General features: G+C 37.7%; 1 protein-coding gene across 2 annotated transcripts in view; it reads right to left on the reverse strand.

Moving 5' to 3' along the window:
- The window catches only part of LRBA (LPS responsive beige-like anchor protein), a 387,071-nt gene that overhangs the window by 286,214 nt on the left and 75,156 nt on the right, over positions 1–25,701 (reverse strand). For both annotated transcript variants that reach the window (XM_008500801.2, XM_030450868.1), the window contains exons 22-30: positions 24,600–25,628; positions 23,366–23,541; positions 20,779–20,932; positions 20,185–20,365; positions 18,760–18,887; positions 18,285–18,392; positions 16,199–16,370; positions 15,108–15,546; positions 4,791–4,924 (exon numbers count right to left, since the gene is read on the reverse strand). In XM_008500801.2, coding sequence (XP_008499023.2) covers positions 4,791–4,924; positions 15,108–15,546; positions 16,199–16,370; positions 18,285–18,392; positions 18,760–18,887; positions 20,185–20,365; positions 20,779–20,932; positions 23,366–23,541; positions 24,600–25,628 — 2,521 coding nt within the window. The remainder of the gene's footprint in view (positions 1–4,790; positions 4,925–15,107; positions 15,547–16,198; positions 16,371–18,284; positions 18,393–18,759; positions 18,888–20,184; positions 20,366–20,778; positions 20,933–23,365; positions 23,542–24,599; positions 25,629–25,701) is intronic.

Consider the following 25,701-nt stretch of genomic DNA (forward strand, 5'->3'; position numbering starts at 1 on the left):
AGCACCTTTACAGTGAAACCTTATTGTTTATTCAAGGTCCCCAAGGGTCTAAACAAATAATGTCTCCAGCAATAAAATATTGTAAAAGAAACTCCTTGTACAAGATCCTTCTGCTTTTGCATATACATTTGTAAAGCAGGCTTGGCAATGCACAGTTAACTTTAATATATATGCACAATAACTTTAGTAACTTTTAATTTTAATAATGACTCTGTGAGGATAGAAATTAAAAGAAAAAAAAAATCAAAATCCACTGAATTAAAGAACCATACCTCTTAATTTTGTACCATGGCTGTACCATACAAAGCATACACCGATGCTCTTTATGAAATGAGTATCTGGTAAATAATGAGCTCATTCCAAAACACACTGCCAGGGCTGGAAGTGTACAATGCAAGACTACAATGAAAGGTTTTACAAGCTAATATAAGGGATCTGTTAACATAAACACATCTGTAGGTTAAACCAAAACAGATTTCACAAAACAATGGTGAACTCTCTCAAAAGAAGTACTTTAAAATAGTCTTTATACTAAATCAGTATTTGGCAATCTCCATTGCATAATCATGAAGGTTATTTTCATTGACTGAACACCATTCTTCTTTGCAAAACAAGCCAACGGGGGGACAAAATTTACATTTGCCTGTATGTGGGAGTAGAAGTCAGGAGTCACAATTCCTTTTTTTATCAGTTACTTCTTATTACCAGGTTTTGTCCAAGCATCCTTTTCCACCCTCAGGCTTGGCTTTGTTTATGACTTCACACTTTGGAGAACAGCCCCCTATTCAGGAGAAATCTTGCTGGCAGCTGTGTGTGGCTCAGGGTAACTTCGAGTAAGAGGAGAATGAAGCAGGCAACAGAAATTGAGTGGAACTCAGCACTGTTTTCTACACTCAGAGTGGCAAGGAGGACGAGATGGAATTCTTTGTTGCTTCTTATAGACTTTTCACACCCCCTCTTTATAATATAAACTATATTTGAACACTGCTTGCAAACTGAAGAGTGAAAGCCTCAATATCACGTTCCTTAGAGTGAAGCACTTACAATGCATAGGGACAGAGAAACTCCAGGAAAAACAGAGAGTCCAGGCTGCAAAACAGCTCCAAATATTTGACACCTTTTTGGTACATGACAACTACAGTTCAAGCAATTAAAAGGAAAGCTGAGCATCAGCACTCACACATAGCCAACTCAGCCAAGTCCTGCCTATCTAAATCTTAGTCCTGCTTGTCCAGAAGCTCTTCCTGGACACAGCAAACCTCACCTTCAGCCAATGATCCAATCCCTGGAATAAACAATGAGAGGAAATTCCTCCTCATTTTTCTACCAGTAAATATGTTCTTCATTTTGCTGAATGAAGACACAAGTGACTGCCTCAACATGGGCCACAAAGAGGCTTCATTTTCCCCTTGCATTGTCAAGATGTTTCAAAAATCGGAGCAGCAATTCCAGCAGACCAACAACCCAAACATCAGTCAACATCCTGATGGGCCAGTTTAGACCACAAGTGGAACATCTGTATTCAGGAAAGGCTTTTCATGCTGTGAAATACTCTGCAGCTTGGCTGACTGATGGTGAAGAAACTTCTCCTGCCAAAAGACCAGGCTGCCTGAAGCCAAAACGTTTTCACCCTCTTTCAAAGTATCAGAGGAACAGAGTGAGCTTAGATGGTAATCTTTCTGACTGTCAACACTTCGTATTTGGGTAGACCAGGACATGTCACATCCACTTGATATGAGCTTAGGACAATCTTAGGGGTCAAATATCTGAGACAGTCACAGACCTTGAGCTACAGGCAAGATGCAAACTTCAGGAAAAAAGTCAGAAAGAAGGTAGATCAATTCTGAGCACAAAAAAATGGCAATGGAGGTATCTGAACTCATTTCAGCATGGATCCTACTATGATCAAGCAATTTTGACATCACATCTACAGATGGAGTATGCTTGTGTAAAATATATTCCAAACTATAGTTATGTACACATTAACTGAAATTTGCTGATGAATCCTTTTTCTATGTCTGTACCTCCCTTTCATCTCTGTTTCAGGAGTAAATTCACTCAGGTCTCCACAAATAAGCATCATATGTTATTATATTAAGGTTCTGATTGCTTAATCAGTTTTTAAAACACATCAAATGCATGCAAAACTCACTTTAAAAAAATGATTTGATTTCGGAAAAAACAGCTATATATAATGTCTATATATAGTATATATAAATACTAAAGATAGTATTATAAAATCTTAAATTGACAAAAAATATATTCACTACATAAACCCGTAGCCTCAGTACATTTTTAAAGAAGTACTTTCTTAATTAAAAAAATAACGGACTTACAATGAATGTTAGCTGAAAAAAAATGAGAGCAATGTATTTGTTCTCTGATGCATTAAAACAAAACCTAGTGGAAGAACATGATGATTTGAACCCAGGGGAAATTATATATATCATATTTTGGGTTTATAGGATGCTTGCTACTTGTATACCCAAATAAAAAAAGTTAAAGGTCTTATACAGAACTCATTTCCAACTTCAGCATGTGCAGATTACATGAGTAACATAAGTGTAATCCACTCCAACTTCAGAATTTTTGTTTCCATGCCATTATTTTACTGGGAGAAAAGAAACAGTCTCACGTTTTAATCTGTGTAAGGCATGATTTCATTTATCCCTTTACTTTTTTCTTTTAATTAATTAGATTGCCAGCCTAAACATGTCTACTATTTTTTATCCTGATTAGTTTCTTTTTATGCATATCAGTTCAGATTACATGTCCAAATTTTGCCAAAACTCCCAGACATGCTGGAAGTCACCAACTACACTAGGATTGTTTATTGTCTGGATTTCTTGCACATTCTACAGGCATAGGAGTCCTTTTTTTTCTTCCACATGTTCCTAAAAGATTGACTAAATCTGAAAATCAATGTTCACTTTTGTTTATATTAAAGCAAATGAATACTGACTTTAGGAATTATAATAATTAGGAACACATCTAACATGGATAGATCATGAAAAAGTTAACAAATTAGCAACTATTTTAAACAATTTCAATGTAGGTAGAAGTTTATTATTTTACACACAGATTAGCTGCACAGAAGTAATTTTCCCTAAAGAACTGTGATAATGACAGCCAATCTTCTTTGTTCAACCACTATTCATAGACCAGTACACTGCTACCTCCTGCATTTCAGTGACAAAACAGATTTTCCCCTTTGCAAAGAATAAGAACGTAATAAATTTCAATAGCTTTTCCTTTCCTTTTTCATGGTTAAAACAAAATCTTGTTAATTTTCCCAAGAAATGCAATGGGCAGTCCAAGATGGCAACAAGTATCTTCCAGATACAAGTACCAGAGGACCTGGCAGTAGATTACTTTCTTTTCTCAGCCTTTGCAATTGGGATCTAAGTTCATAAAAACAGGACCCATGAAACATAAAAGCTGAAAAGAAACACCAATTATCAGGCACAGAATGAGATTTCCTTGATTAAGATGCAAATCAGTTCCAAGCCTTGACATTAAACTTCACAGGCACAATGATGAGATCCTACACAGCCTTGAGACTTCAACATGGCTCAGTAGAAACGGATGCCTTTGATACAGCACATAGAGTTCAACAGCATTTATCTTGTACAGAATGACCAGAGTGACTGAGTTCAAAGGACCACTTGCTAAAAAATAACCTACTCAGTTTTGTCCCCACTGAAAAAAAAAATTGTCCAAAGCAATTAGCTGAGCACCAACACTGACTGACCTCAGGCTAAAGCTACTCAAAACATTTGCCTATCACTTGTAGTTCAACTTAGCACTAACACAAAGAGCTCTGGATTAACACCCTACACTTTATAAATAAGCTTATATTTGACACAACAAAAAGCCTGTGAAAGAATGTCTTTAGAATACGCTATATTTATACTGAATGAGAGTTAGAGTTAAAAGCTGTGAGAAATTTTGTAATTACACTTGCTCAGTTTTGAGCAATATTGCTCAAATATTGCTCAGACATTTGCATTTGTTTTGCTAGATGAAGGCAAAAGAACCCCAACAAGTTTAGCAAGGCTTTTTTTTTTTTAATATAACACTACTTCTGCGGGGTTTTTTAATTTATAAAAAAGTTACTTCTTTTTTAATTTTATTTGTGTAGCCACATCAAAACTAGGACTAATAAAATTATCGGGGGAATAACCTCTCAGAAAATACAAAAAAGAATGAATTCTCATATTCATGAACACATACAATGCCACTGAAAATTTGTCCAGTTTAGCCTAGAGACATCTAATTTCCTGGACAGTAGCTGATAGTCACTGTTCAAGGCACAGATCCCAGCTACAGGCCTGCAACCTGCTATGCAAGCACAAAGGTGCAGACAAGACAGTGTGCAGAGTACAAAGGTCTTAAAGGTCTTTTTGCTTGATTGGTAATTTAGGACATTTTAGGATGTACACTCCAGTAGTTTAAAAAAGTAAGTCTAAAACACCATTTCTCCAGATTGCTGGCCCTTTTTGCCCTAAGCAAATACAGGCAGCAGTAAGTATTAGTACTCTTAGTGTAAGACATGTACAGACAGTATATATACATACTAAGCAGTATTACAGTGAAAGGTAATTCATGACTTGATGTCTGATAGTGTTTTGAGACATGGATAATGACTGAAAAAGACCTCATCTTTACAGAACATGTAACAGAAAGCACATCACAATGATTCGTTCACTTGCATTCAGAGTGAATGGTGAGGAAGGGAGAAGCAAGAGGGAAGGGTTGGGATTTATGCTGTTGAATTTACCCTTACTCACCAGGTGAGTCTCCTGACAAATCTGGGGCTTGAGCAGAATCTAAAGATGAAACCACACTGACAGCGTTTGTAGGAACACCCACAGCAGCTGTAGAAGAGGAAATGGTTGATTTCTTCGTTGGTACAACGACACTCCTAGATAAAGACAAAAAGTGAATAAAAAATAATGTAGGAAGGTTCACAGGTCATGATCCTTGTTTACACAGCCAGCACATACACTTTCATGTCCTGCAAAAGTACTGCTCCTTCCCTATTTTCTTTGTCCATCATCTCTGGCAATCTACCTTAACCTGAAGGACACCTCACCCTGACTTAGTTTTTATGGTACACTTTAATATCTTATCCAGGTCCATAAAATCCCTGACAAACATGAACCCAGTTAGATCAGCAGGATAAGTGACCTGCAAGTAGGTTTTACTTTTCACCTCAGTCTCCTTACAACTTCATTTTAAACTTCAGGCAACTTTTTGCAAAAGATGCGACAATGTTCAAAACTAAAAAACTGATTACTAAGACTAAAGGTTGCCTTGACAGCAATATGACTTCTGGTTTTCTACTGCAGAACAGAAGACCAACTGAAGAAGGATACACTACAGCTGAAACTGTCCTAACATATATCCATGTGCATACACAGACATTCACAGATCTTAAAAATATGTCTTGGGCATGAACATACCTTGTCTATCAACTTTTATCTATATTAAAAAAAAAAAAACAACCCAAAACATTCTTTGGAGTTGAAGAGGACCTTCATTTTGTATACAAGTTAAATGTTAGGCCTTCCAGTCAGCATTAAAGATCACACAAGAGGAGAAGATGCAAAGTGACAAGTTAGGCACAGAGATTTATTTCATGTGTTACTAAGACATCTATTTCCGCTATCCCAGTTTCAATTAAATTGTAGTACTTTATTCCAAATACCTAAAAGGCCTTGTTAAGCATACGTTAAAGGCATTTTTAATTGCAAGTTAGCTCCATAAACATGCAAAAACCCAGCTAATGAGGTAAAGAGTACAGCTGATATATAATGCACTCCCACAGCAGCGCTTACTTTTAATTACCTGGTGTTAACAGTAAGCAGAAAGTCTTCAACATGCAATTTATTTAATCACATTTTGTTGACAGTACTATAACTATGCACTGAAAGTATTCCCTTAATAGCTTTAAAATATTCATTTTCTAAATAAAGTAACTTAGAGACTGGACCCAAAGTCAGGTGTGATAATAACACACAAAGAAGTTCTGTCAAATATTTACAAAATAGCTCTTTCTAGAATGGGGCAAAAGAACTGTATCTGACTTCCTTTTCAGTCCAAAGGATGTCACAGAAGCTGGTCCACATTACTGATTAAATCAACCCTCCTTAATGGCAGGAGTAGGCAGGCACCATACTTGAAGGCATTACATGTCATATCATTATAAGGGTAACTGCTGATGTTAACTATACACTGAAAAAATAGAAGCAGTAACACCTGAGCCCCAAGTCAAGATACTGTGCCTAAACCATGAATTTGTCAGTTGCCCTGAAACATGAACAATTCACAAAACAAAAACAAAACAAAAAAACCCAAAAAACCAAAAAAATCATATTTTACATGTCTTCTAAATTACAGCCTCATTACCATTTAATTTTGCATCACCCAAAGGGGATTTCTCACTGAAGATTCTGTCACACTGTCTGGGAACTGTTACTACTGTTCTAAAATACACATCCAAACACCTGGAAGGGGCTGTGAAATTCTTTTAAGTTGACTGAGTACACCCACACATAGTAAACTTCCAGACACATCTCCAGCATTCATGATCCAGCACTGAGGGTCTGTTACTTTACAGATTTTAAGTTCTTTTACTGTATAGCAATCGAAAGTAAGAAATACTGATGAATAATATTAAATCATTAATAATACTAAATCGTACAGACATATAATAAAAATATGAGACTACTCAAGTGGACTCTGAGGTCCCAGTGCACAAGCTCAAAACACTCCTCTGCACACCCACAAAGCTACAGAAACAATTCCCCATGTTCTGCTCACACACACACACAATTAAGTCGAATGCAAGGTCACACGGGAGAATTCTTGGTGACAAATTTTGGTGCCCACGCAGATGACACATTCAGACAGTGTCTGTTCAAAATGCATCTTCTAAGTAACTAATTTTAACTTGGAAAACATCGAACTACTTTGAGGGTAAAACCAAATAATCTACAGAAGGTTTCCGTTTCCAAGGCATAAAGAGTCAGTAAGAATTCTCTCAAAACATCAAATCAGAACAGCTGTGTCCTCAGAATTCCTATGAAGGTTACAGATCCTACTCTGACTCTGCTAAGGTCCCCAGGAACTACAGACAAGAGGTATTTTAAGTAACACGGGGCAAGCCAGATCCAAACCTTAAAAATATATACATAAATAGCTGAATTTTGACTGATATTATATACAAGAGCCACCTCTTTTCAGGTGAAAATACAGAAATTAATATGTTGGAATGGATCAAGGAGGAATTTTACAACAGGAGTAATTTTTAGCACTACTACAAGAAGTTCCTCAAAGGGTAAGTAATACCTCTGAAGCTTCATGGGAGCAAGAAAGCTCCAGCTGCTACCCTGAGACTGCTCATCTGCAGCTGACAATGAGTGGACACAAAAGAAATCCCAGCTCCAGCAGTCTTCCACTTTCTGTGCTGTTTCTGACAAAAGCCTATATATTATGTTCCTTCCTGTAAACTTCTACTGACCTTGAGTGTGCTTAAGTGTAGGTGCACTGAGGGAATATTTCCAGCATGCTGCCAGACTCTCAACAGCTCCCCAAGAAGGAGTGCAGTCAAGCAAAGGAATTACTTTATTTTTTTCCCCTGGGCTGTGACAGACAGCAGTAAATGGCTACCATCTTTTGCCTTTTGTAGAAGTTTGGAAATACAAGTACAGCTGCAAATCTTGTCTTCACTAACTTACTTTCCATGAAGCACATAAAAAAACAATTCTAACACTTTCATTCAATTTTTCAGTCCCCAGCCAGGACATTCACTTTAAGGAAGATACTCTGATAACTGGCATCAGGGATATGTCACTAATACTGCTGTTAGGCTTTTTATTTTTTTTTTAATTACACAATATCACTCCTTTTACTTGGATGCAAAGAATAAAAACTGAAGCACAGGTTTCAGACTCTGAAATACAGCAGAACATTTGCCACCTTCAAAACACTCCTGACAGGTCTGCACAGGTGTATTCCAGCTACAGTCAACATCTGCTTTGAGCAAGAGACACTAACAGAGTGTTCTGATAAAATTGAGGTTGCTTGTAATACCTCACTGAAACAAACAAAAATCATCATAAATTCTCTGATAATTCCTACACATTAAGGTCATCATAGTCCTTGGTGCCTTTTCTTACAAGCTTTCTTTAGGATTCAGTGTTCATGATATCCCCAACCCAAGACTTCTACTGAGCTCCACAGCAAGACAAAAGGCAACAGGAAAGGGCCTGGCAAAACTGCTGCTTCACATAAAAAATCAGAACCATGAAGAACACAGAGGCTTTGAACAACTCACCATAAAGCTGTTTTCCAGCAGCAGACTAGTTCTGTACTGTATTTATTTTAGGTAGTCATCTTCAACAGCCAAACAAAATTATTTCTGCCTTTTCAAGTCAACACGAAATAACCAGTATTTCTTGTGAGGAAAGAAGGTTTAGCTGTGTCATTCTCAAGCACACAGCCAGAGAGGGAGCTGCACACTGTCCAAAAAATGTTATGTGAAGAAACCCCAAACCCTCAGTGTAATTTCTTTTTGTCTCCTGGACAATAGCCATGACCTTCTGATTGAAAGAAATCCTTAAAATAATTCAAAAACAATCCAAAACATTGACATAGCTTAACAATTACTTGATAGGTATGTATGTATCTAGGTAGGTATATGTGATAGGTATGTATTGCTGCATTATTTGTACTGTAATGTTTACTATCTATGTCTTCCCCTTCAATGGTGCAAACTGACTCATGTTGCATTTGCAGGATTTGCTTTAGGAATTTCCACTTCCAGGCCTTCTTCAAGCTATACAAGCATGGTTTTGCAGTCACATACATATTTATATTTACCACACACTGGAAAGCAAATTAAGATACTTGAAGCATAAACACTGGTCATGTTCCTGTATTTTGCATTTCAGAAATTCTGAAATTCCTACATTTCTCCTTCTTTGTGCAGTAAGATGATATTCTTTCTGAATATTTAGTTGAAAATGCAATTGTGTTCAAACAGAAATATTTGCTATTAGCTATCAATATTCCTTTGTGTTCTTCTTTCAAAAGATTATTTAAATGCTAATACAAGTAAAATGAACACAACCGGCAGAAAGAATGTACCAGACAAAGGAAAATGTAGATTAAATATTGTAGAAAATAAACCAGAAAATAAGGAACATTTAGCACATTGTTAAATAGATAACTTTGTCAGAGAAATGTCTTAAAAATTAATATGCTTTCATCTTCTCTCAAGTAATGGGGCACTTGCCTTTCAAGAGCACATAGAATAGACAGTCCCTTTTCTGGTTAAACTGATAAGCATTTCGTAAAAAAGTTCAATATTGCTACACATATGAATAAAATACTCATCAATAAGTGGCCTTATAGTGTATTTCCCTAGATCTATAAAAACAAGGTATTTTTTTTTAAATCTGTAATTATGCACCAGTTTCATCAGAGTAAGAGCTTATATTAAGCAACCTCACCCATGGGGAGAGAAATATCACATGGAAGAAAACTATCAATGAATTTTACTCTTTAACAAGCACATTATCATACCATTTCAGTTAACTCTCTACTTTTAGGTTACATTTGTATATTATAGCACTCATTACCATAATACTGAGATACAGAAGAAATAAAACAAACTAGAGAAATGGCATAAAAGTATTCTGAAAGTGCATTTCAAGCAGATCTCAAGCACTATGGTAAAAATGATGGTTTAGTTGCTTCATTTCCATGACTTTATTACATGTTTGCCTTTTTAAATTTAAAATCAAATATTTAAGTTTTAGTGTAGGAATTTGCAGCATGTGAACTGATAAAGGTGTGAACTAGCCACCATAAATACCTCTTAGCCTGAAGGTCAATGTGTTATTAGTCCCAATTATGATGAAGTGTAAGAAGCCTTCGTGTTGCAGACAATTATTCACTGCTGAATGAGCACAAATCACTGAGCTGAACACCCACTTCCATCCCAGACAAAGGCTTATACAATAATGATGTATTCTGCCAAATTCTATAAGGATTTGCTCACTGAAAGATTTCTTTGGTTTCAGATCACCAATTCTGTTTTAGTATAAAGGGACAAAATACCTATAAATATCTCCTAAATTTGGAGTCATTTTGCTAAATATTTTTTTTTTCACGTTGGCATGTCTGCAATTAATTTTAAATACATTTCAAGGCAAAAATTTTCCTTGGGTGACAGTCAAATATTCCTAATACATCATGGGCCAGGCCAAACTCATGACCTCACTATAATTTAAAAATACTTATATGCGCTCTAATTCCTCTTGACACAGAGGAATTCTTACAGATTTAATTCTCAGCATTTCATTTTTAGCACTGAACAGCAATACAGGTGACAGTTTTACCAATGGGATAATGGTTTTAATTCAAAACCAAAAGAAATTAGTCTTGTGCCAGGCTACCAGAACCACGCTCACTGCAAGGCTCTCATGCAATGAGTAAAAAGAAGATCAGAGACTTATTTTTTACCCCTACTTTATGAGTCAGGAAAGCAGCCTGCCATGTCAGTGTCATCCCATGGGCTCTGCTGTCTATAGGTAATACCCATTCTCTTATTATTCCTCAAAATACCCAAGGAGAATAAAAGAATAAGATACTCAAAACCAGGAGAGAACAGAGAAGGGCGCAGGGAGAGAAAAGAGATGACAGAAGGAATGTATTCATTTTCATAAGAGAACTTTAAAATCAGCTTGGCAGGAAGAAGGCTTCAAGTAGTTTGCCTCTCAAGAATGCAAACTGTTGGGTTTGCCACAAGAGCTGAGCTTCTCACCTACAGATCCTCCATTCTCATATTCTGTCTCTACAACCTGGTAGACCTAAACTTGTCAACAAGTTTATTCTTTTTAATTTTGAGGCCCAAATCAATGAACTCTAAAATGTACTAATTCCATTAAAAACAGAACAAAACAACAATACAAAAAAACAACACAAAAACCCAAACAAAAAAAAAACCCACCTAAAAGACCCAAACTTGGATTAAATTTAACTGAGATACCAGAAATCAACAATCACAAAGGCACAGGCACTCCAGTGACTGACAAATGAACAAACACAAGCTTGCTCAATCATTTAATGATGTTCCAAAATGAAAAACAACTTATTCTGTAAGTTACAGTTTAGCTGCAGATTTAAGCCCAATGGCACAAGACCATGATCTAAGAGCCTATCTATACTCCTCTGAACCCTCAGCGTCAGCATCCTATAATGGCATGATTAATTTTTTTTATTATTTTTTTAATATAATTGCTATTATATTATTTATATAAGACTACAAAAAGTAGTAGAAGTTAGACTAAGATTTCTTTTCAAATTGCACAGTAAAAATGGCAAGTGATAGTTTATGGGTTTTATTAGACTAACTGAAGAGAAATAGTGGTTGGTTTTTTTTAATACTATGCTTTGGTTACTTTTATTTCTGTTTTATTTAAATTTGCTTGCATTAGTCTCCCCTCTTATTCTAAAAGATTACTAGTAAATAAGAAAACTGCTGGGTTAGAACACATTGAAATTGGAACACTAATTCATGTCCCTGTGAATCTTGGGAAAAAGCCAATGCAAGTCTTGAACTTCTATCATGATAAACCCCTGGCACCCACTAATCATGAGACTGCATCTTCACATATGATAAGAGGAAGATTTTTGGCATGGGAATGAACACATACACCTAGTTGTTTGCAAAGGCTTGCAACCTGGCAGCCTTTCAGTAAGGTTTCACTCACGTAGCTGTTACTGTATACTCTCCAGCTATGGCTGAGAAGTTGATAATCCTTAAGATATGAGGAGAGTTTTGATTTCTGACACAGCATTCCTGAGATAAATGCAGGATCAGAGAGATGCTTTGAAATTCCCAGAGATACCCCACTGGTAAGCTGCTACTTGGGAACAAGTTTTAACAAAGTGTTTTTTAAAAAGGGAAAAAAAAGTTAACTCACAGAACTTGTGTTTACCACCAAACAACACATATTAAATATAAACCAGATGTGGAAAATAAGACAGCATCCCAAAGTCTGTTTTCCCTAACTTTCCTAATGTACTTTACTACTTTTTGTCTAGCCCAGAAATAAGAGCTACTATTTCCCAGGTAGTTACACTTCTTTGTGAAAAGGCTTTTCTTTCCTTGTTACAATTCCTTCCTGCTATTGTCAGTAGGTGTAATTTCAGAGCATAAAACTTGTACTTCAAGCAGAGATACACAATATAAAGATTCAGTCATCTGGAAGAGGTCATGAAACCTTCCTGCCAGTGTAATTTGAAATACAAATATTTCATTTGCACAGTCACTCTATTTTTGATACATTGATTTATTAGCTAGTTAGCAATATGCCTGATCCAAGATTAACATGTTTACCATATATGCAAGCTTGTGCATGTCACTACCAGATGATAATTGACTTGTACACCATTAAGTACACTTTTGACTACCCAACATACCCACAAAAGGAAGGAAATGAAAAATTAAACCACCTAGGAACACAGAGCTGCTGACAATCTGAGGTCATGTGCAACTGCTGAAGGACAAAATATTTTATATTAGTTCACAACCTTTTCTTCACATATTTAGCCCCACTCACTAAACACAAAAAGCCCTGGGAAATTAACACCTGCAAGGTATCACTGTGGAGCAGTCCAGATTGGTACAAGGAACTACACAAAACCCCAAAAGCCCTCTGCTCCTCCACACACAAGCCTGGTGCTGTCTGCTGCTTCAGTTCATGCACCTTTTCACTCCTCTGTCCATATTCCTTCACCAGACACATTTCCTCTCCGTATCTGATACAGTATTTGTGTCTCAAGCTTAAAGTGAGAGAATATTAAGAGTTGTGGTTGCAAATGGCTGGCACTTGTGAAGTGGGAAAAGGAGAGAAGAATCCATCTGGGACACAGCACCAAGGGAAAAACAAAAGCACAAACCAGGCAGTAGTTCAGCTTCTCAGGCACTTGTTTTACAAAGCACACTGCAATTTAAGGCATTCTTTTCATTATTTGAGTGACTTTGTAATATACAAAAAGAGACCACAGACTGAGAGTGACTGAAGGGTTGATACCATGTCCAGTAATTCATTAGTGTACATATTATCAAATTAAGTTGCACATTTTCCTCTTGAGAAGGTTTTGTAGGTATAAATCTACCTATGTTAGATACCAGGAGTTCAAGTGCCCAGGTTTCCTTGCTTTACACCAACTCAAATCAGATTTGCTCAGGTAGCAGAAACCTTCAGTTTTAGCAATAGCAAAAATGTAATTCCTAAATGCAACACCAACTTCTGCAGCAGATCTCAAGACATATTTTGTGGTTCCAATCTCTACTACTCAGCAACAAACAAAAGAATTCTCTGAGGAAAAATATCAGTCACAGTGTAAAACATCAGGCTGTTTTAGTCATCAATCTCCCTCCCACTTTGCCAAGCCTCAATGGGCAAGCGCTAAAAGCATTTGGCCAGCAGCAGGCAAAGATGTGTGAAAAGAAAGAGGCAAGTGTCTGTTTTCTCCCAATTTTCCACCTCTACCTACATCTTCCATCTGCTCCTAAAACAAGTCCTCCTGCTTAGCATCACAAGCAGAAGACAGTGTTTACATTGAGACAAGAGGTAGGGGATCAAATGCAAGCATACACCATCTGCCTCTAATCTAGGCAGACAACCTCCACCATCTCTTCTCTCTCTAGTGATACAGCTATCTGAGCTGAGAAGGCACATTAAGACAGTGGCACCCTGACCCTCCTTTTGACAGCTGCACTCTTTTTTTGGGTCATCAAAGTTTTGCTAGTTTGAGCAAGGCAGCCCTAGACTGCCAAGACATCAGAGCCAGAGGTAGTTCTGGAATAAGCAAAGGATCAGATCCCAATATGGTAAAGAGATCTTCCTGCACCAGCTCAACTACAGGATTTCTGAAATAAGAATAAGGCTTTTCTAGAGTCAGGGATGCAAGCATTATGCCATTCTTTCTGTTGTTCTTTGTTTTCTTTGCTGTTTTTGAGAATTCCAAAGCTGTCAAAGTCAGTAAGCACAGTACAAGACAATTTAGTCTTGGGAATACTTGGGAAAAGATGAGGAATTAATGAGACTGAGGTGTAGGGGACACCAAAATTGCTATCAGGAAAGAGGACTTCAGTATAAAAGGAGGTGAGCAACAAAGCAGGAATGCTCCATTTTAAATCCACCACAACATGTGAGCATTAAGAAAGGCAGATATTTATCAAACAGAATTTTAAAAGCTATTGTAACAACAAAGCAAATCTAACAGTTTAGGGATTTATCTATTGAAAAAAGTCTGAAAGATTTTAAGTGAGTGTTTAGCACCAGACGGCAGCACACAGATGCATTTTCATAAATGAATAGTAGAGTGTCCTTAGGCAGAAGGACACATAGGTGATTGCTCCATTGGTTTTCACCCATTTGTAACCATTATTAAAACAGCATTCTTTTGCAGGTCCACAATAACAGAAAATAGATATAGCTTTGTGATTAGTACACAAGGCAATCTACACATCATTACTTTAAGTTATTTAATGTCCATTTTACTTCCTGGGTCCTTTAAAACTGCCCAGCTATGGACAATGCAGAAGCTCTTGTCTGCTACTGCTGCAGTTAGGAACAGGGGAACAGCAAAGACAAAAGAGCAGTTTACTATTTCTTTTCTTTTACTCTTGCAGCCCTTTCTAGGCAATTTTTTTGCCTTTTTACCATATTGCTTCTGAGCTGCAACATGTATGGAGAAAGAGAAGTTACCTCTTATAAAGAGGTGCTGGCTCCAACAGCTTCAAGCATAACCCCATCATGAGCCATTTTTTATTACCTCAGTCTTTTGTAGCTTAACATAGCACCATGTAGCATCCCATGCATTGCAGAGTGTACCTTCCTAGTGAATCTGTATGATGTTGGTGGACTTGGAAATCAAAGGTTCTACTTGTAAATCAAAGCATCTTGATTATGTTAACTACTAGATGACACTGTTCATGAGACCTGGGGAGCATAAATTTTTCTGTTCCTTACACGTATCTTAAACAACATTAAATAGCCCAGATATTTTAGAAATTACATTACCTGTCAAAGGAATGGAACTGTACAGGCTGCTCAGCAGCTCCATCACCAAGAACTCCAAGGAAGGTTGGCGGCAGAAGAGCAGCATCCACTGCAGTCCCATCAGCTGGCATGCTTACCAAGCTTCTCAGGATGTCTTTTACATTGACATTTTTTGCAGCTGGCACAGAAGTTACAGGCTTACTGTCCTCAGTTCCTGTCTCACTTCTGCCCTCCCGAGACTTATTTATTTCTAAAGAGAGTGTGCACAGTACTTCACTGACTGCATCTGGACCTGCACTGATGTTCGGAGGTCCTGCTTCAGAAACTCTACCAGAACTGTTTGTTTGCCCTGAAGCTGCTTCCTCCCCAAGACCAGAATCTCTTCTTTGTATAGATGCTGTACTTTCTGAATCTTCAGTGGAGGCTGAAGCATTGAGAGCAGCAGATGGGTTTTCCACATCTGTTCATACCAAAACCAGAAAACACATTTTAAGTTCATTATTAGCAGAACTGCATTCAGCACACTGCTCCTAAAGAAGTAACACCAATAGGTGGTTAAGCGAAATAACGCATCTGTAAGTATTTCCTCTTGCTTCCTTAGAGATTTAATATTGCCTATAGGTATTTAGTAGGAAACTTAGAGAATTTTCCTCCTAATTTTTGAGAAGCCTGAAATATTACAACATCCAAAAAACATAGACAAGGAAATGAAAGATAATGACTCAGCGGTCAAAGAATGAAAATTAATTGATAGCCCAACAGAAGAGGAAAAGAGGAAAAAAAATCTGATAGTGGAAACAAAAAGCTGCCAGTCTATGCTTATGCATACTTAACCTTACATAAAAGTGTAATGTTTCTGCAACAAGCATTCATGGATACTGAGCTACTTCAGTGAGATTAACCACCTCTACACAGCAAAATCAACCTAAAGCAATCAGGCTCTTCTCAGATCTGAAGGTACAAAGAAATACTGAGGCAAACTCAATACTGTGATGTTGTTCATTTAAGCAGTTACAATGGGCATATTTCTACAAAATTTCACATGGACTTCTACAGAATTTTAAGATGGGTAAGACCCATTATTACATTTGACCAAACAATTAACAGTTCACCTGCAGCAGCAGTTTCAGAATTTTCATTCTTTGATTCCTTGAGTGTCTGGCTGTGGTTTGGTGGTCGTCTTTCATTCTGAGGTTCCAGTATATCTCTGTATTTTGAAACCATGAGCACAGAAATAAAATACACAACAGCCAAAGCCAAAAACTGAGCCTGTTTACTATCCTCCTGCAAAAAAGAGAGAGAAACAGGTTTTTCCATTACAATTTCAGTAGCATGCTTATTTTTCTGTACAGTATGCCCAGTGCTGTGATAAATAGACTAAGAGTAAGCTGATATGTCAGCAATGGAAGAGCAATATTCTCTAGTCAAAGTCTGTCTCACCTATAAAGCTAGAAAGCACAGCAACCCTATTCAAGTACCACCTATCCTTTCATCTTTTTACATATAAATATGAAAACTTTGACTAAGGTTGTGTGTTTTGACTACACACTTTGAATTAATGCAGGGACTCCCCTTCACTTACTTACAGGTGTTTCCTCTATGATGCCTCCTCAAATGTGCCAAGATATTAATAGTATTTGCTGTGAGTAAGCAGGCAAGCATACTCAATAAAACTGTAAAAGTATTTAGAAACTCCCACATGTAAATGAAGGAAATTCTAATTCCAGAGCCTGTGTTAAAGTTTTATTTATCACCAGATTGTCCAGATGAACACATGCAGTTGCATTATAGAAAATTTGAAGATATTTTCTTAAAATCTTACAAATTCTAACAGGAACTATGGCAGGTACCTCTGCAGAGTACTCTGTCACTCCTAGTGAAAGAGAGAAAAGAGGCACATCCCAAATCTGACTGGACACTATGAGTCAGCCTAAGCCTGCCACCTTTGGCTGTCAAAGTAAGAAAAGCTTCGAACACTTTGGGATCACAGAACTGAATATTTGGATCCTCGCTGACCAGCCAGAAAGAGAAAGGGTGTACAGGTTCAAATCATGACAAACACAATTCTACATGCTGAACAATAAAGAAACTGCATGCAAATCAAACATAAAATATTTAAATACAAGTATAAGGAGGTCAGATAGAAGCTATTCCAAAATAGATCTTTTAATGTTTATTTTTTCTCCACCGCTCAACCCAGTAGCTATAAATCAGAGTTACTGCCTCATGTTATATTTATTTGTGAAACAGAAAACCTGGTTGATTAGATATGCAAAAAAGCAGAGGCTGTGTGTGCATACTGGGTATCTTTTAAAGAAAAAATGAGTACACAAAATGTGCCTGTTTTTGAAGATTGCATCATTAGGATTATTTTTGTTGCAACCACTATGGAAGATTCACTTTGTTACTCTTTTGCACAATTAACACTGAAAAAGGGGTTCACAGAAGTTGGTTTCAACTGATAATTGCTGAAAAATAAAAACAAAAGATCCTTCACTATTCTGGATAGATCAAAAGCCACTGTGTAAATCATTATACTTGCTAAATAGTCCAATTATTGTAAAATAAGTTCTAGTGTCCCAAGTTTGTGGGCACCAATGACTCATAGCCATTATAGCTGCTGTATTTGCTTACAGAGGTGTTTTTTCTGAGCAATCAATCTCAATTTCCTCAATATCAGCTATAAAGCTGCTGACATAGGGCAAAGATATTTTTAGTCAATTCAAGACTAAAAAACATATGCATATTTACAGCACATGCACACAAATTGGTTCCTCTGAGGGGAAGGAATGGAATTAGAGATGACCTCTAACTTCTAATTAACTAGGGAGATTATAATTTTTCAAGAAGCATAAACATCTTTATGATGCATATTATACATAAACAGTTTGTCTATGTACAGCATGTGCAAGTAGGTATTGTTATGAAATACAACATATTTTATACAGAATAGGCAGAATTCCAGAAAGTCAGCTCTTAGGAACATATCAATTAGCAGGTAGCAGAGTTCACCTTTCCCTCTTCTCAGTCCAGAACACCACCAGAGCTGCAGAGTATTATGAGTTCCTAATTACTGTGAGCAATACTTGCTTTTTGTAAATTCCCTTTAGAGCTAGACTGCATAACTTACAGCAACTGCTCAGCAAAAAGATACATGCAGAAAACCAGCTACAAAGAAAGCATTTGCCAGTTACTTACTATATCTCTGAACACCACTGCTCGAAGTCTGTTAATATCCATATCCTGCAGGAGTCTGTCGTGGTCTCGTATTGGAGAAATGCCACCAGTCACAATATCCACTGGACTCTGTTGAAAAACAAACATCACTGTTTCATATATATTTTTTTTCTAAAGCATTCTACCAAGAACCAATCACCTACTGTACATCATATTTTCATAACTGGAGCACAAAAATCAGATATGCATTTCATCTTTAAAGGCAAAAAGGAACTGGGAAGTTCTTGGGAGAGATTTATTTCACTGAGGAAGGTTGAATAGGTTAAGTGTTAAATTCAAATCTTGGGGAAAAAAACTACTTCAGGATTTCTGGAATTTTTGTGCCCTTCAGGTCCATTAAAACATCCATAGTGCACACATAAATTTATTAATTTATCCCTCTGTACAAAGTAATTATTATTGACTTAGGTGTTCCCAAATGTGGTCTTAAACTTGCCTTTGCTGCAGACTTTCCCATTCCTATAAAGCCCTGCACTGTTTTTTGGTTCTTCCCAATGTCTCCAATAGGCTTCATCTGTGCATGCTGCTGACACTCCAAGCAATTTCTTACTGCTACTGCACATACTTAAGGGGAAAAGAAATGTTGAGTTACTCCAAGAAACAGTACTGTTTATAGCTCTTGCAGAGATGTATAATATACTTCTGTTTATCACTTAAATTAAAAAGTTTAAGCACGTCAGTAAAATGCTATTTTGCTTCCATACATTTTAAATAGTCACAAAACAACGCTCAAAATTCTTTAATAAATTATAACTAATAATGAATATCAAACTATTAGAACACGTATGCTATATCTAATGGATACTTCAAAGTGAGTAAGTGAGCATCCCTCATTGAAATGTTACCATGCATACGACCACAGGGAGGGGAGACTGAAGACAGGTAAATGTCACAGACCAGCAGGGAAGGAAGAGAAGTGACACAGCAGTGAAACAAACAACACGTGCTACACAGTGCTCTGGGGCTCTTGGAATAAATGTGCTGAAATTACACCATTTGTTTTTTAGCTTCACAACAGTACCTGTTTCATCTTCTAATACTATTTTCAAAGGAAAAAAGAACTGCCCCACATCTATACCTGCTTCCATCCCATAAATCTTGTGCTACCTGGACAAAGTCTTACCTGAAACTTTTTAGTAGAAAGGGAGAGGCAGGATAATTACTGCTGAGGCTCTGAGCTGTTCTGGCACTCATGCAAATTAAACTTTTCACTACAGAAAGTCTTCCAGCATGAAACTAGCATGAAAACTCTACTCCTCCATTAGCTAAATGAACCTTGTATGGTCTCATTTCCAGGATACTCATTAGTTTTTTAGTTAATAGCTACTTCCTTTAAATTCAATTCATGGCACAGACACTATAATGCTGGGTACAACTACTGCCCAAGTTGAACCCTACTTTTTAGAAACTTACATCCCTGGTTTTCACAATACCTTCACCTACTGACCTCAGGATTCACACCTCTCTTCTACATATCCTAAAGGTTCATGGGTTTGTGTATAGTAAAAGATCTCTTTTTCCTAAAGCTGATATATTCTCAGCCTTGACTATTTGGGGAACATTGGCAAAAAAAGTATCTTGATGGATAAAATCAAACCATGCATCCACAAAAGCTAGGCTACCAAGCTTACTCATTTATTTTAGCTAAAATTCTTAGGAGGGAAAGAACCCCATGTATCTAAATGCATTGCAGAGTACAGTAATAGTAAAATCCTACAAGATCCCAATGCTCCTCAGACTAAATTCAATCTTGATTTAACAATTAAAGGACAGGAAAAAAATTAAGCTAATCAGTAACAAAATAAATTGCAACGTAGTAACAGTGAGCCCCTATGTTCATTAGGTGGTTTTATTTGCTTACCCAGACGAAGACACTGGCGCAGAATTCCTCCAGCTGACATATTTTTCTCAGACTCAATTTCCGTGAAGCCGAGAGAGCTTGCAAAAATCAGCACGTCCACAAGGTTGATTAGTCTCTGGAGAAATGCTAAAGATGCTTCTACTGAAAGTCCTTGAGTTGGCTCGATACTCTCCAATTCATGCTACACAGAGAAAAATTGAAAATAGCATTTAGTTACCCACAAGTGATATTCCTACAACTTAAATGAAGAAAAAGGTATGCTGGAAATCTATTTTCATCCAAAAGTAATAATTTAACATATTCTAAGAACTACCACTGGTATTAGGATTTAATCCCATTCCAGAAAACAGTGAGAGAATGAAGTTGGGCAAATTATTTCTGTGTCTTCAGGCCAAGACTGCAGGCACCAAATTCATCTTAGGGAAAAGCATGAAGGTAAAGGGAGGAAAGAAATGCTTGTGGAAATATCACACACATACTCCTCCTTTCCAAAAGGACAGGTATAATTGCTAAGTAGTAACAGTTATAACACTGCACAAAGAAAGGCATCCTCTCACAACAGACAGATTTTCAAATAGAGATGAAATTTCTTACAGTAGCAGATGTGGCAGCAGAAAGCAATGGCAATATACCACCACAAGCCATGATCATATTGTCTATCACTTGAGAGATGAGGTGAATTGTGTTGTGCACAAATATGACATTGTCACTGCTGTTCACAAAGTCCATCACAGTTTTTGTAGAATGGCTGTCAAAAGAAAAATAAAAAAAATCAGAGTACAGTTTTAGTTTTGTGGTGGTTTAGCATCAAGTAATGTACCTTAATTTAAATATAAAACTACATTTCTTTCTGTTCTTCAAGCTTTCCACACCATAGCTTGCTAAATACATGCAAAACATCATTCTGACAAAGATACATTGTAGGCTGGTTACTTAAGACAGCAGAAGTAACTGTATCAGGCAATACAATAAGTTTCCTGAAGTGTTAACTTGATTCACACTTAAACTTGTAGAAAAATAAAGCAAATATGAATAGCTTCTCAGAAAAATTAAATATCAACAAAACACAGAAACCTAAATCCTCTCAAACGTGGAAATAGAACTTCAAAACTGAATATAAGCTAAAAATACATTTTAGCTACATACATTCCTTATTTTGGGGCAAGTTCATAGAATAGGGTTCAATTTCATAGAATGCGTTGGTAGGGACCCAAGAGCTCATCCAGTTCCAACCCCCTGCATGGGCAGGAACACCTCCCACCAGCCCAGGTTGCTCAAGGCCCCATCCAACCTGACCTGAGAGACTGCCAGGGATGGGGCAGCCATAGCTTCCCTGAGCAGCCCGGGCCAGGGTCTCACCACCCTCACAGGGAAGAATTTCTTCCTAATGCCTAACCTAAATGTAGCCTCCTGAAGTTTAAAGCCATTACTTCTTGTCCTGTCACTAGGACATGTAAAAAGCCCCTCTCCAGCTTCCCTGTAGCCCCCTTCAGGTACTGGAAGGTTGCTATCAGGTCTTCTATGGAACCTTCTCTTCTCCAGGCTGAACAGCCCCAACTCTCTCAGCCCCTCCTCACAGGAGAGGTGCTCCAGCCCTCTGAACATCTTCCTGACCCTCCTCTGGACTCACTCCCAACAGCCCTGTCCATCCTGTGTTGGGGACTCCAGAATTGGACACAGTACTCCAGGTGGGGTCTCACAAGAGCAGTGTAGAGAGGAAGAATCCCCTCCCTGGACCTGCTGGCCACACTTCTTTTGACGCAGCCCAGGACATGGGCTATCTGGGCTGCAAGGTCACATTGCTGGCTGTTGAGCTTCACACCAACCAACACCTTCAAGACACCATCTGCAGGGCTGCTCCCAACCCCCTCATACCCAGTCTGTATTGATACCCGGGCTTGCCCCAGCCCACATGAAGGACCTTGCACTTGGTCTTGTTGAACTTCATGCAGTTTGCAGGGGCCCATCTCTCCAGCCTGTGAAACCAAGCTGGATGGCATCCCTTCCCTATAGAGCAGCAACCAAATCACTCAGTTTGGTGTTTATGTACAAACTTGACTATCCCATTATCCATGTCACTGACAAACATGTTAAATAATATTGGTTCCAATACAAACCCCTGAAGGACAGCACTCATTGCTGGTCTCCATCCAAACATTGAGCTGTGGACCTTTGAGTGCAACCATCCAGCCAATTCCTTATCCACCAAGTGGTCTACTTTCTCTTTCAGTTTAGAGACAAGGATGTCATGTGTCAAGTGTCAAATGCTTTGCCCAAGTCCAGGTAGATGATGTCAGTTGCTCTTCCCTTATTCACCAGTGCTGTAAGCCCATTGTAGGCCACCAAGTACATCAGGTACAATTTGCCCTTAGTGGAAACCATGTTGGCTGTCACTCATCTCTTCTCTGTTCGCCATCAGTCTCTGCCTTAGCAGAGACTTCAGGAGGATCATGGTCTTGCCAGTCACAGAGCTGAGACTGACTGGCCTGGAGTGCCCTGGGTCTTCCTTTTTTCCCTTTCTAAAACTGGGGGTTATGTTTCCCTTTTTCCAGGCAGCAGGAACTTTATTTAAATTTTACATTCACTACTTCAAGATAATAAACAGACATCACTCTTATTTAAGCTATTAAATCTTAAGATGCAGAATTACCACTATTTACAAAGTTTCTTTTTTTTTTACTAAATTCATCTTCATGATTTACATTCCAGATTACTGCTATAAGTTAATTTTTAAATGCATAGGATATCTCCATTTTCACAGAGCCCTATCAAGGCAGAAACAGAGTATTCTAAATGCAGAAACAATAAAAACTATTTATAGCTTTTTCTTTTTTAGTCGATATTTAAATACTAATAAAAGATGAAGGCCCTTACATACATTAGGAATGTGGAAAATCATGGTCTAATAAAAATCAATAGCAAGGCTGTCACTGACTTCAATATAGCCAGAATTTTATTCAAAAGATATGTGCAGGACTTCAACCAATACACATTTATTACTGTAAAGAATATTTAAAATAATCTGAGAATACTTAGGTATAGGTCACAAAATGAGTAAAGCTGCTGAATAATGAGTAAAGTAGCAGCTGCACAAAATTCCAAGTCACAGAGCATCTCTGATGCAGGGAATTATAACTGAAGTGGCAGTCTAGATCATTCCATGGGAAGCACAGAAATTTACCTTCTCCACATCTGTATATCTGTTTCTATGGAAAAGAGTAAGTCTGTGAGCAAGCGCTGATGCATCAGTGACCACTTAAACTCAGGAATCCTGAACACAGTTGACCTAGAGTCTCTTCTCTGCCCCTCTGATGCTGCAGCTAGCTCTTGTCCTGAAGAATCTTGCTGCCTTGTGGTCTGAACACACACAGACAGACACACAAATTTGCAGACACACACACAAAAAAAAAATAGAAACAAGAAAGTGATTATTAGCTGCCAGGGCATACACTGATATGCATGAATAGACTTGAAATTTATAAGATATACAAGAAGTTCAGACTCTTTGCATGGAAACAAATCAAGCTAAAATAATTCCACAAATTCTACTTACAGGATATAACAAACCTACAAACTAGTCTACAACTGCACTACCACACGGGTCAGTCTAGGCATACACAAGCAGCAGCCCAGCCTTACCATAGGGGGAATATATGTTGCTGTAGGCACTGGTTTTCCTCCTTTAAGGAAGAATGGTGCAGAATGAAGGGCATCCATTAGCAGGTACCTCTGCAGAAGACACATGACTATTTAACCATGAAAAGCTGAGTTAGACACTAAAGACTAGAGTGGTGGAGCACTGCAGCATGCAACAGAAGCCCAGTTTTAAATTATACTTCTACAAAAAAAATGTGAGCTGACATGATGGAATGACAACACAATCAGATTTTATATTTACTAAAACATATTTCCTGTGTGCATGTGTGTATCTCCCACAGAGTAGCTAGTATAAAAAATATTTTCACAAGTTCCACCAGGATATGAAAGAAACTTTGTGATATTTTTTTCTGCAGTGTTTGCTTCTCAATAATTATAAGATTTGAGTTTATAAAAGGGAGGTTGAGTAAAGAAGCAGAAAAAACTCTAGTTAAAATCCTCTCAGCATGCTTCCTTCAATTCTTCCAACTTTAAGAACAGAGGTACCACCACAGCTGAAGTGTCCATCTAGCCACTAAGTATCCATAAGCATCCACAAGTGGATGTACAAAGAACAGAATCTTAAGAGACTTCTCAGTTCAGATATTAGTGAGAATTACATCTATTTTAATCAAGGATTGAAAGAATTCTTTAGGTAACTCACAAAATACACACACTAAAATCCCCAAAATGTGCATTAGCACAGTTCTGTAAATCTCATAAAATAAGAACTTCCTTTTATTTTTAAGCTACACAGATGAAGGACAGGTAGAGTTTACCTCAGATACAGATCTGGGGGGCAGAGGTGCTTCTAAACATGTGTTAGCTCTCAGTTCCAGCTTCTCTGTATCTGATGCAACACTAGAAACATCAAGCTTGGCAATTCTTTTGTCAGAGGCTCCAGCAGGCTCTGACACATGTGCATTTGCATTTTCTTGAGCTGTTTTTATTTCACTTAAATCAATCTTTTCTTCCACCAGCTTCTTTTTGCCTTCTGAATCCATTTGAGTCACTGCTTCTTGAACTGCAGAACTCACTGTTTCTGGGAAAGAAGTCAGATCTTTTGTCACATCCACACCCTCAGTATCTTTGGGTTTTAAAAACACAGATTCAGGCTCCTCCTCTACTGCTTTTTCCTGCTTTGTCACTTCTCTTTCATTAGAGCTACATTCCTTGTTTGCTTCTTCACATTCTTCTGAAGGTAAGGACATACTACTTTCCTCTTTCAAATCAACAAAGTCATCTTCATCTTCCACCTCTACTGCTGCTTTTTCCAGTCTTTCTGCACTTTCACAACTTTCTCCGTCCAAAGTAGTTTGCATTGCTAAAGACGCAGCACTGACAGCTCCTGATTCTTCCACAAGTTCATCAGCTTTGCTCACAGATTCTTCAATTGCTTCAGCTATTCCAGTACTGATTTCTGAAGCATCCTGCTCTACTGCTCCTGATTCCAGAGATAATTCCACACAAGACATTTCTTTGGAATGCTGTGTGGTTTCCCTCTCTTCCCGTGCTAACTGCTCCCTGTGGTTAGACACTGAATGAGTTTGTGGGTCATCATCTGATGAGGTATTTGTTTCTTGGTTTTCAGCAGTGCACTCCATACCAGCATCAGGAACACGGGAAGGAGCAGAAGCATCTTCTTTTACCTCCAAACACTGTTGCTGTCCCTTGATTTCAGCTTCCTTGCTAACTCCAGAGATTGTTCTAACAGGAGCTGAAGATTGTATTCCACTCCCTTCACTTCCTTTCCCTTGGTACTCCCTATACATTTGAGAAAGGGTCTCTTTGTGCATTTCAAAAGTTACCTAAAAGAACAGAGTTGAAAGCACATTAAAAATTACATATTAATAACCGTGGGGGAAAAAAAGCCAGATTAAT

This window comes from Calypte anna, chromosome 4B, assembly GCF_003957555.1.
Source record: "Calypte anna isolate BGI_N300 chromosome 4B, bCalAnn1_v1.p, whole genome shotgun sequence".
Lineage (NCBI taxonomy): Eukaryota > Metazoa > Chordata > Aves > Apodiformes > Trochilidae > Calypte > Calypte anna.